This window comes from Fusarium musae, chromosome 3 (assembly GCF_019915245.1).
Source record: "Fusarium musae strain F31 chromosome 3, whole genome shotgun sequence".
Lineage (NCBI taxonomy): Eukaryota > Fungi > Ascomycota > Sordariomycetes > Hypocreales > Nectriaceae > Fusarium > Fusarium musae.
The window spans coordinates 4,673,905-4,686,158 of record NC_058389.1 but is presented as its reverse complement, the minus strand read 5'-3'; the positions used below and the strand labels follow the sequence as shown (position 1 = coordinate 4,686,158).

The 12,254-nt window shown below is 48.5% G+C and overlaps 3 protein-coding genes and 1 non-coding gene across 4 annotated transcripts; 1 reads left to right on the top strand and 3 right to left on the bottom strand.

Moving 5' to 3' along the window:
- Positions 1-2,552: 2,552 nt before the first annotated feature.
- Positions 2,553-3,098, bottom strand: J7337_004877 (uncharacterized protein; the record flags this gene model as incomplete). The annotated part of the gene is made up of 3 exons (XM_044822564.1): positions 2,553-2,600; positions 2,692-3,022; positions 3,073-3,098. 3 exons carry the CDS (start codon positions 3,096-3,098, stop codon positions 2,553-2,555), a joined length of 405 nt encoding a protein of 134 aa, XP_044683897.1.
- Positions 3,099-4,702: 1,604 nt separating this feature from the next.
- Positions 4,703-5,705, bottom strand: J7337_004876 (uncharacterized protein; the record flags this gene model as incomplete). Its single annotated transcript, XM_044822563.1, has 2 exons — positions 4,703-5,522; positions 5,614-5,705. The coding sequence occupies 2 exons, from the start codon at positions 5,703-5,705 to the stop codon at positions 4,703-4,705; spliced, it is 912 nt and encodes a 303-aa protein (XP_044683896.1).
- An 807-nt stretch (positions 5,706-6,512) lies between these two features.
- J7337_004875 lies at positions 6,513-6,584 on the top strand. The gene has a single exon. It is a non-coding gene; the product is annotated as a tRNA-Pro (tRNA).
- Positions 6,585-7,366: 782 nt separating this feature from the next.
- J7337_004874 (uncharacterized protein) lies at positions 7,367-9,378 on the bottom strand (the record flags this gene model as incomplete). The annotated part of the gene is made up of 2 exons (XM_044822562.1): positions 7,367-8,820; positions 8,865-9,378. 2 exons carry the CDS (start codon positions 9,376-9,378, stop codon positions 7,367-7,369), a joined length of 1,968 nt encoding a protein of 655 aa, XP_044683895.1.
- Between the last annotated feature and the right edge of the window lie 2,876 nt (positions 9,379-12,254).

Sequence of the window (12,254 nt, the reverse complement as noted above, 5' to 3'; positions counted from 1 at the left end):
TCCGGACGAGCTTTCGACGTATCAATACAGGAAGAGCAAGATGAGTAAGGTAAGGTAGTATTCGAGCATCCCTCCAGACCGGCGGCGGAAAGGACTTATTTATTGGTGTCCTTTACCTCTGCGCCCCGGAGGCTGAAGCCTCTTTTAACACCCTAACCTTACGCCAGTATTACCGCAAAACGGCACCAATAAATTCGCTCTGCTGCACCAAGTCTTGGCCTGGTCGCGGGACTTGCATCCCGCCCAGCATCAGCACATCTCCCATCTGTGCAGCAAACCCAAGTGTCTCGAGGCTTTGCATTTCGCCCTCGAGACGCCTCCGGTAAACAACAGTAGGAAAAACTGCGGGCCAGTAGCCAAATTCCTGCACTGCGGCAAATACTCGAAGACCTGTACCCATGAGCGAACCTGCGTACGAGCGCTTCCCGGGAAGAGTGAAGGAGGGTAAGCCTGATTCTTGGCAATCTGGTTACACGTGCACACTGCAATGTCGACGAGTCCTTCGGGAACACGGAATCAATGATGTTGAAGTCGAAATGTTAGAAGCTTGTGTTTTATGGTTTGGAGTTCGAATCGTGGGAGGACTTTGTGGAGAAGGGGCATGTTCCGCAGCTCTATAGTAACACAAGGTGGCTGGTTTCGCATTGTTTCCGTGTGGCATCGTCTAGAGTGAACAACAGTGGGAAAAATCACTAATTCACTGTTACGTGTTGTCACTCTGATTGTTGCAGCTGCATTACTGCCTTTGCCCAAGAAACCCAATACACTCCCCTAATCAGTGCTTGATCAATCGTACAGCCCAAACTCCTGGCGCTAAAGCTCGGTCGTTATTTGATCTCACATCAACCCATAGACTTTATATCCTTCGCCCGACCTAAAGTCGAGAGTCCCCTTCAAGTAGAGACTCCAGGGATTGACAAATAATCGAAAATCCGGGCCCCCTTCTGCTTCCATCTGGAAAACCCGAATGAGGATGTAAACGTTGGCTAAGTCCCCTTCGTACTGGCGCATCTGCTAAGTCGTTAGCACAAAGATACATGCCATATGAATCACGGTATCTCACACCTTGTCGAGTTGATTCTGGGACACAAAGCATGGCTCGCTGCACGGGCCTAGTGTCGCCTTGACCTCAAGATGAAACGTTGTGTCATGAGACCAGCCGGCGACTACGTCTACGCCAGCTTCTTGTAACAATACCTTCATCTGACCAAAGCGATCCTGGTATGTAAAGTCGGAAAAGTCCTTTTCGCGCTCAGTGAATCGGGGGTACCCAGCCTCGACTCGCAACTTGCTCGTCCAATTCTCATATGTCCAGTCCTTGATATGAGGTTGAATCATACGATAGACCTACAGAAATATCTATCAGTGAATAACAGTCCGAGCGATTGTTACTTGGGGTAAACTCACGAAGAAACTCTCCCCGGGGGACCCAATCTCCCTATATCTGTTAGATTGGAACTCCCAAGGCTCTGGGAGAATTTTCGTGTCTAGGGCTATTTGAATAGAGAATATTCTGGTAGGATGCAGGCACTAGCGGGGAATATAGAGGCAAGAGGATCGCTCCCGGATGTGATTTCTGCTGCTTGTGTTGTGGCATGATGTTCTAGTACTCCACGTGGCTGAGTGAGTACTTCTCGGAGTTCTCATGACTGGGGTCTCGTCTGCATGAAATACGGTTGGTCTTTGGATGGTTCTTTGGCTTGTTGTAATTTTAGAGGATCATATCATGCTGTGGAACAGGTCGGGGCGAGCTTGCTGAAGTGTTGAAATTCGTATCATCGCCACATGGTGCTGATGATATTCTAAGATTCCGAATCCTCTTGCAAGATCGATAAGCTGGCTTTCTCTGCCGCTCTCCGTCCATTTCCTCTCTGTCAGAATCGCTAACCGAGTAGGCTGTAGTTGGATGTATAATCGTCACCACTTTATCTTCGCCGTCGCTTTCTTGGTCCTCACGGTCGTTTTGTTGATTACCAGTATCTCCATTGCCCGGGTTATCGGGAACTTCGATATTATACATCTCCAGGATTCCAGAGAGTTGGACAAAGGTTCTGTCAGGAAAAGCGTGAACAGCTTGGCTTCCTCCGCATCAACTTCAAATATACCATCGGCACCAATAAAATGCTCAAGCAATACGAGATCGTCTCTGCACTTCTCGGTCATGGCGATATTTTCGCGGATGTATATGTTTGTGACCCCTTCATCATCATTTTTGATGGAGATCAACTTGTCTTCGCTTATTTCAACGTCTCTAACCGGCTTTTGGTAAGAATTGATGATACTGACCACGTTTGCACCATGATATCCTCGAAGAGTGTTGGCTGATCGAATGCCATTCTAGAAATCATATGTGAGCAAAAATAAATCGCGTGATGTAGTCATACATACGCAAGATAGTCGAGGCGTATCATTAAATCTCCTTCTCGGCGCAAGTCACGAATGCATGTGCCTTTCAATTCAGTTGATTGCCCAACTGCACAAGAAGAAACATTCGCTTGCAGTCCAGATTCCCAAAGAGCTCATGCAAAGTCTTGACGTCCTTGACGCGCATGCTAAGCATAGCGACCCTGCATCGAAAGCTTGCTCCAGATGAACTTCATCTGGAACGTACCAATTACCCTCACATATAGACTGTCGTGTGATCCTCAGTTGTTCGTCACTACTTCCCCCTTCAACCACAATCGGAAATACCGCGGCTTCTCGGATTCTTCGAACCTGATCCTTGCTCAGCTCTTCATGGTCAACAACGTATTCCTTCAGCAGGAAGAACAGCTCGCTGAAACGCTGGACAACCAGATCGCCCTCATCTGAGACAGAACACAGTTCCTCAACGATATCTTCAGTGCTGGCTTGCCTCACACCCAGAATGGATATGAATAACTGTCTGCATGTGGGATAGCGATTTCTGAGTCTTGTGACCTGCTTCAGAGCACCTGGGGCATCCCAGACGCAGGAGAGATGGTCTAGCCATCTTGGCTCGGGTTTTTGAACTAGCACAAGGGGCTGTTCCCGGAAAACTGTGCTGCTGTGAGTTAGCATTGACTTTCAGGTTGCTTTGTTTATTCTACTCACCTTATCTGCTTCCACTCGGATTGCATGCTTGCGTTCAGTTTTTCGTATATCTTTCTGACTGCATCCTTGTCTACCTCATCTGTTTGCAGCTGTGCAAGCTTCTGGAGCTCTCGCAGAGTTGCTGCCGTATTACAGGTGGTTAAGACGCCCAGAATTGACAGAAACTCCCAGTTGCACTCAGGATCCGGAAGGCTCACAAAATCGAGATGCGGACATTTTGCTTCAGCTCTGGAGTGAGGATAGCTAGGCGACCTAGGGGTCTACAACGGCCGTCAGAGCCAGGCACTTGAAGTTCCTCTGCAGCCTTGATAATGATGGGGGATAGCATGCCTTTTCTGTCCCACTGTAGCCTTATGGCTTGTAGTAAATCCATCACGTCGTGGCTGCGAAGGAAGTGCCACTCGGCACTTAGTTCGTTGTTATGCAAAAGTGTTGGGACTGTAGAAAATTCTCTGTATCTGGACCTAAAGAGCCACCGTCGAAATAACTCTGCCTCGTGTCGTGGTCTATCTCTGCAGAGCTCAACTTCATACTTACCGAGAGCACCACGAGTGGACTTGACGCGTTATACTGATAATTTGCTATCAAACCTGGCTTGACATCGGGATCGACCAAGTATAGATGGCGTTTTCTAGTTCGCACGGTTTTTCCGCCCTCGATAGCTACAAAGTGAATGTTGGGAACTTCGTAGTTGGTACACGACTGATGATCGAAAAGATAAAGAGCGTCCGTGACAAGATCCATTTCTGTGCGGCAGGGCCCGGGGGGTAGATCATGGTGAAGTTTGATAATCAATCCGCAAACTTGAGCCGGGCTGTATTCTCGAATTCCCAAGAAACTTAGAAATCTTCGTCTTTCTGAGTCTTGAGACACAGAGTTATCTACGAGAGAGCTCGATGCCAGTGGGCACATGCTCTTGGGTATGCGTAGAAGTAAAAAAGACGCGATCCTGGCGCGCCCTGACCCATGAGCCATCCCGAAGAGGCACAATTGGTAAATCTCGGAGCTTCTCTCGTAGCTTTTGTTGGTCGCAGAAGATTGAACTGACTTTTTGGTGCCACTTGACTGATTGAGCTTTTAGGCCGTCAACTCCAACTTCATTAATCCATTGGGAAAGTTCTCGCCATAGATCATTGTTATCAAGAGTTTTGACCCCAATTAAGGAAAGTTCTGACTTCACGCTATCATACTCAAATGACAAGTGCGAGCGTGAAAGTGACGGGAGGTCGAAAACAGTTCCATTTTCAAATCTATACCTTCCAGGAACGTAGTAGAGATCCGTAGGCATTCGTAGAGTGCCTCCCGCTCGCGATCTCAGTAATGGTGTATCACGCAGGGCATTCATCATGTTTTCGTGTAGGCCATACCAAAACCCCGAGGTTCCATGATAACGAGGGAGGTATTTCGGCCACTTGTAGCACAGTCCCTCCCCATCCCGGGTGGGGGATAGTGAAACAAGACGGTGAATTGCGTCCACGAAAGCAGTCTGGATTTCATCCCTGAGAGACCAGTTCCAAAGGCTCGATTCATTGAGGCCCTCTCGATTGGCTACAAGTATAAAATCCGCATGGATAAGAAACTAAAACGAGGAGTGTTAACTGATTGTCTGCGTACGTAGAGCTTGCTTAAACTAAAGATCACTTACGCGGAATCCAAAATCGTCAACTGGGAGGAAAGCAAACACCTTTTGAGTGTTGGCTACGGGATTAGCTTCACTGTCGACTGTAAACGCTAGTACGACCTCAGAAGAAATCACGCCTTCTCTCTGGGGTTCTGGGGGTAGCTTCTCGACAACATGTCGGTGTACGATGAATTCTTTTGATGTAATATCGTCGCTTTGAACAGATATCTCCACAGCTTCTCCTTTATATCTTGCGTCGAATTTCGTGGTCTTACGTTGATAAACCTTGTTCGAGCCGTAAGTCGATATATGAACCTGGTGCAGATTACGTAGAAAGAGCAGCAGGTCTGGCTCGATACTGTTTAGTTCCTTCTTAATAATATCGTAGTCGCGTTGACTTTTCAACTCCAGCAGGAATTGCGTATGATCAACCACGCGATCTGTGGCAGGAAATTGTGAGGTAATGGGAAGAACCATTCCGATGCGAGTATTGCGGTCAAACTTGAATTCATAAAGCCCACTTGCGACGTGGACCACATCAGCTACCTTGAACACGGACTTGAATCCGATGCCCTTTTCACCGATGTACGACTTTGAGTCGTTAATGCTGGCGGTTTTGGTGCTTTGACCCACTCGTGTAAGAGCGTCAAGTTGCTTGAATGTGAAGCCAACTTCGTTACAGTCAGACCGGAAATATCCCTGACCTTCATTTTTATATAATGCCAGTCGCAGACTGGGCACAATTTCAGAACCATATTGGTTATCATCTGCATTCTGGATTAATTCGAGAATGAAATGGGTTGAAGCTTTGTATAGTTGATCTGAAACGCTATCGGTAAGTAGTCAGCACAAGACCACATACTCCTGGATAAAATACACGCATTTTAAGTGCCTGGTCCAGACTTTGTACCAGAACAGACTCCTCTTGTTGTCCTCTACCAACGCCCCTCTTTTGACGAAGAGTTTCCAAATGGGCATCCGCCTCGGCCTTGGTGGTTGCAATGGAATCCATCAAGTAAGTGGAATGAGGTAAAGAGCAAGTTGTGCAATGCGAATGCTGAATCAAGCAGGCCAACCCTTGAGTCTGTGTTGTGATACAGTTTAGTGAGGTTTTTACTGCGTCTATTCTTCCCCGCTCTATCTGAAGCAGGTCAACCTGGGCGCGCGTAGACTGACTTCAATGGGGGCTGACTGGCAGAATGATGACTAGGATTATATGCATGTTGATTGTATCATTTATAAATGCGGGGACAGAGCATGAGATGAGGAATCCCCGCTTGCCACATGTGCCGTTGGCTGTCGATAGACTCTGATTTACTGAGAAGCTATTATTTGTAAGCCTTACTCTAATATATCTCTGCGTCTGATGAGCGATGCTAAGGAACAAGTTGCCGTGCTATTTTAGCATGGTGGTTACTGACGGCCCCACTCGGTGTTGGTGATGCGGGGAGCTCCGAGGATCCGGAAAGCCTCATCTGACACAGAGCACAGCAAAGAGTGTGTGCTAGAAGAGCAACGTACATGCGTATAACAGGACAGAATGTGACTGGTCACGTAAGAAGTGCGTCTATTCCAATTCGCTATAGCGTTGCCAGCTTTCAGTTCCGGGAGGTTGATACAACAATGAGGTTGTCCTGTTAATGGCAGGAACCGGTGACTTTGGCGATCACGGTAACGTGGAGTTACTGAGATGCTGGGAAACTGCTGACAGACCCTGAGGGTGGAATGGTCAGAGGGTGAAGGGAGCGGGAGACTCTCCCTCGCTTCAACATTACAATCATATTGTTCTTTTACGATTCACTTGTAATAACTACGATTCGGCTTCATGGTCTAGTGGTATGATTCGCGCTTTGGGTGCGCGAGGTCCCGGGTTCAATCCCCGGTGGAGCCCTAATGAATTCTTTTTGATGTTGGCGATGCTGGTGAGGCATTTTCGTGTTGTTTAGGTGAGGATCTGAGTTTTGATATCGCCCCACTTTTGCGTTGGCTCGCTTGTGCTTGCATCACATGATATCCCACGGGAACTACAGCTCCCCGCAATTGTCGCGAGTTTTCATTGGCTCCATCCGCTTAAGCTTAAGAGCTTGCATTTTGAAAATGGAAGGAAACAGCTTAATCGCGACAACATTTCTCAATTACTGGTGATACTGTGAAGTGAGTACTTATGAATTGAAATGAAAGGAACTGTGCATCTGATTTATTTTCCTATCTGTCAACGTGTATATGGATACTGTTCTTTATTATTTTTCTTCTCTCTTCTGTTGACTGAACTAAATCGAGCGGGAGAATGGAGGGTATTTCGTCTTCATGATGAGTGGTGAGTATGGCTGCGATGGCACTGATACAGCTCGAGAATAATGACTTGAACTAAGAAAATACAGTTTTGAACAAGGGAAAAGGATATAGAAGACTTGCGAGATGATACAAGTCCCGAGAATAAAGACTGGAAATATATCCAGGTGCAGGGTAATTCGAGATCTGAAGGTGTGCATTTCCGCTTAAACAAGACACAGCATGAATAACAGTCGTATTCAAATTAAGATCAAACAAATCATCATCATTTATAAGAACGCTCTGCTATCTCTACCATACCAGCCTCATTTTATTCTACCCGTCGCCTCTCTCAACTCCAACATCAACCATCACCATCACAAAGACACTACAGACCATTACCTAAGCCGCTCCCATCTCAATTTCATGACCCTTGACGCTCCTCCACTCCACCAACAACGCACCAATGATCGTCGCCGACGCGGTTCCAGCACCAACATAGAAACTCGTCGTCAACGCGTCGTTGTACGCGAGAATCACTCCATCAAGCCACTCCTCTCTAATCACACTGCGAATATTGGTCGCACCAGTCGCAATGACAGAGTACGGATCTAGACCGGGCACATGCTCATTGATCTTGTTGATGAGCGTGTTCGTGAAGACAGTGTTACCAGCGGTGACGCAGAGCGCACCGCCGAGGGTTTGAGCAAAGACGATGAGGGCTGTGGCTGTGGGGACGTCGACCATTTCACAGACGACTTGGACGGCGATGAGGGATTGCTGGAGTCCAATCCCTACGCCAATACCGGCGATAAGCTGGTAGCCTATCCATTTGGCTGTCGATGTTTCAACTTCAAATGTGGTAATGATGCCGAAGCCGATGGCCATGAGGACTGAGCCGGCGATCATGAAAGGCGTGTAGTAGCCCCAGGCAGTGACGGCAGCACCGGCGGCCATGGCGCAGAGAACAATACCGAGAAGCATCGGGAGGTTTCTCACGCCCGACATGATAGGGCTTTGTCCTTGTACAGCCTGGAACCAAATTGGCAGGAAGTACATGGCAGTGAGGAAACACGCGCCCGTATTGAATGAGAACCAGGCGCCAGCCCAGACGGTGCGCTTCTTGAAGATACGAGGAGGCACAGTGGCGTTTTCGTCCATCTTGTACTGCACGTAGACAAACAAGATGAGAAGAAAGGCAGCGAGCATGAAGAGAGATGTGATGACCGAGTCATCCCAGTCGTAGTCGACACCACCCCATTGCAGAGCAAGCAAGAGACACACGATGGCGGGCATGAAGATGGCAGTCCCGATGGGATCAAGCTGCCAGAAGCGAACGCGCCATGTCGCAGGCTCGATATCACGCCTGGGCTCGGGGAAGAAGAAGAGAATGACAACGACGGTGATGGCGCCGATGGGAAGGTTGATGTAGAAACACCAACGCCATGAAACCTTGTCTGTAAAGAGACCACCAAGCAGAGGCCCAGCAACGGAAGAAATACCCCACATACCACTGACAAGACCAGTATAGATAGGTCTCTTATGAAGAGGTACCGAGAAGGCAAGGATGGTGAGCGCACCAGCAAATATGCCAGCGCCACCGACGCCGGCGATAGCTCGTCCCACGATGAGGGTGACACTGTCGGGGGCGACACCGCAGATGAGGCTACCGACCTCAAAGATAGCAATGGCTGACAGAAAGGTCCACTTGATGCTGCCGTAGGTATACAGCTTACCAAAGAACAGCTGCAGTGCGGCCGTTGTGAGCATGTATGCTGAGCCGTACCACCCCACGTCGTTGAGACTCTCGAAAGCATCGGTGATTCTGGGAATTGCGGTTGCAATGATGGAATTGTCTGATGTGTGAGTGGGGTCTGTGAATCGGGGACGGGAAACTTACCCAGGGCCATGACAAAGACGGCGAGACAAAGAGCGAGGGTAATCAAGGCGAGCTTCACTCCAGTGGGATACTCTTGATCAGGTCCTGTGGGCTCAACACCGTCTACAGGGGGTGATGACCGAAGCTTCTCAGTACTCTCTGTTGGAGCAGCGGATCGAGGTCTAATCTCGTTATGGCGCACTGAGCCCATGACAGGATGAGAAAAGTCTCTACCATGATACTCTGGCATACTGTAGTCTGCTGGTAAAGATCGAACACTAAAGTTGCTTGGAGCAATTGACGAAGGTCGACTTATACCGTTGACATCCTTTTCCTTAGATCCCGAACCGTTGGGATGCGTTGCAAGCCACTCATCAGCATCTCGGGCAAGCTTGGCTGTCTCTGAGTCAAAGTTAAAGTAGCGAGAAGATTCCCTCAAAGATGAGTAAAGAGTTTCTTTTGGCAGACGTACACTCAGGTGCGAACGACTCGTCGCAGCCATCGAGTAGTCTGGGGCAGACATGATAGAAGCCATCTTGAAGAGTTGCAACGAATGCCGTTGGAAGTGAACAGAACAACAACAGCCAAGCATGCGGAAAGACACGCCCTTTTAGCTTCATCAATCACTCATGAGAAGCCTGCAGAGCAATGTAACACGACGGAATCTTTTCAGGAAGTTCATGCTGAGTCGACGAAATTTTCGTCTCACCTCGGGGCCAGAGGAAAACCACAGCAACAAGACTTGACAAAAGATCTTCACCTGCAGTTGTGGCCTGGCACAAAGGTGTGGCATTCCGCCCATGCATATGGGGGCCTGCCATGACTTCAGCGGCCTTGACCAAGAGAAAGCGTGGAACGATAAGATCGTGTAGCGCATTTACTCCTCCAGGCCAGAAATTGCGACCTAGCGGAGGCCGGAAGCCGTGAGGCTTGAGGATTCTCGGATTGTCTATAAGCTTTGGATGACTGTCGGAGTTTCCGTTCAGCTTCAGCCGTGGGTAAGCCCGTATATCTTGAGATGAATGATAGTGGCCAATCTCATCTGATCTCGCTATGGACTTGAGGCGGATGCTTATGTGAACATTTGATCCTTTGGCGAACTCGCATAGATCGGCGTGAAAGCCACGAATCGTATCAGGCCGGCAGTGATCTCGTTATAGGTTGGGTGGAAATGGGCTACACGATATAAGAAGGGGCTTGAAGATGAGAAGTTGTGCGACCTAACCAAACCAATTCGATCATTAGAAGAGAACGAGATGGTCAGAACGGTCCCTACCTTTAATGTTTCGCAGCATGCGGACTTACAATAAACCCCGAGCCCGAATTATCCCAGCTTTGTAATGAATAACTTTGGACCGGAGGACGGAGGTCGAATGACCGACGTCGAATCTTCCACGTTGAGTGAGTCAACATGACGAGACTGGGTGTTACAAGTGTTGTACAAGGTGTTATAAGCTGCCAGTAGCCTGCCATTCATATTTCCGCAAAGCCGTTTCCATGCAAGGCATTAAGACGGAAGCCCGGAACCTTCGCGAAACTGATGAATCATCGCATGCTGTATTAAAAACTGCCTGTCAAGGTCAAACTAAGCTTGTGCATCTAACTAGCTAGACAACAAAGTTGATATGTGATAAAACACGGATTGATGCTACATGTAGGACAAGAAAACAATGTCGGAAACAGTGAGATAACATACCCCTACCATGCCATGTGATGCGTTCCGTAATCGACTACGGGGAGACCGCCGCCCGTAAGATCAAATAATATCCGCGTTTATGAACTCGTAAGGGCTATCAAAGTGAGGGCTGATATTTTCATTTTCTTGGCTAAGTGTCTTTGCAGACTCTGGAGTGTTGGCTCGAGCTCTCTTTGTCGCCCTCTCAACAACATCCAAGTTGAAAGACTCCTGTGGACTGTTGCGTTTCGGCGCAAAGATAAGCCTGGCAGGATTTCTTGGGGTTCCTCGGCCGAATTCGGTCGACCCTTGAATCGTAGGACTATGTAGCTGAGGTTGCACAAATGACATCGGAGCACTGTTCGGCTGGGGGTACATCTGTTGCGATGCATTCTGGGTCTGATCCAATCTAAACGTGGCGTCGGTGAGAACTGGAGAAGTCGGCCACACTCGTTCATGGTTCCTACGAGACTGCACCTCGGAAGCCAGCAGATAAGGTGATCCTTCTCTTCCTGGCGGGACGAGAACATAACTCCATGGTGACATTGGCCCGTTCACTGGAGTATTTAGACATCCAAAGGTAGGGTTACCAGAAAATGGCATTGTTCCTAGAGCGGCGTCGTTGTTGATATGTTCTGGGGCTGGTTGTCCACGACGCGCAAAAATTGGACGCGAGCTGACATGGGAACTATTGGTAGAGGCAGGTGCAGAAGGTTGACGTTGACGATTCCACATGGCTGGGTTGGGCCAGGCTATCTGAAGGCTTTCTAGAATGTGCTGTGGTGCATGTTGAAAGGAAAATACGACTGCCTTGCCCTTGAACGAAACGCTCGACGAAGCACTGGAAAAGCTTTGGTTGATGAGGAGTTTGATACGGCCGAGGTTGTCGGCTGGGCTCCAGTGACGTTGATAGAGCAGTTCCTGTTGGAATATGGGGAACTTGAGGCTCTCGTGACCTTGTCTGTCTATGATCAACGGGAAGCGAACGCTGCCGGTAGCGGAGGTAGTTCTGCCAATATTAGTAAGATACCAGCAGACAAATGGGAAACATACGCAACAAGAGCTCCATCGATGAAGAGCCTGGCTTCAAGGACCGAATTGCTAATATTGAGGATATGATCACCGTTTAAATCCTTTAATGCTTTCCAAGAATGGATAGAAAGACGAAAGGGAACTCCTGCGTTGAGACCAGGGACAAAACAGGCGAGGGTTGGAAGAGCAGAGCCCATGGACTCTGCGATGATTAGCTTTAGTGTTAGGCACTCCAAACATCGACTTACCCGCATGTTGAACGACATGACATGCCACCTTAAATTCCCGAGAGGGGATACTAGAGCCCTCCTCGAAAGAAGGACATCCCAATCCTCGTATCGCATCTTGATGGGATGGGAGATATGGGGAGTAGAGGTGATGAATGAGAGTTGGAGGAGGAAATGTTATTGACGACATGATGGTTTGTCCTTGCTCTTGCCCGAGATATTATGCTATGTTTGTAGGAAGGTGACGAGCAGCCTGTTTGGCCGATTTTGGGGACTAAACGTGGTCCATAGGGCTGATTCCAGGGACCGTGGCAGGCTTCAGGAGCAAAGCCTCCAAGACCCATTGGTGTAAGTTTGACTCGGTGTAAGCTGGACGTTTGTAACACTTTATGGGCAGACAGCAATTGGGAATCCAACTGTAATCGTTGATTGGCCTTGTTATACTTGTCCCCTGCCATAAACTACACCTTACAGTCA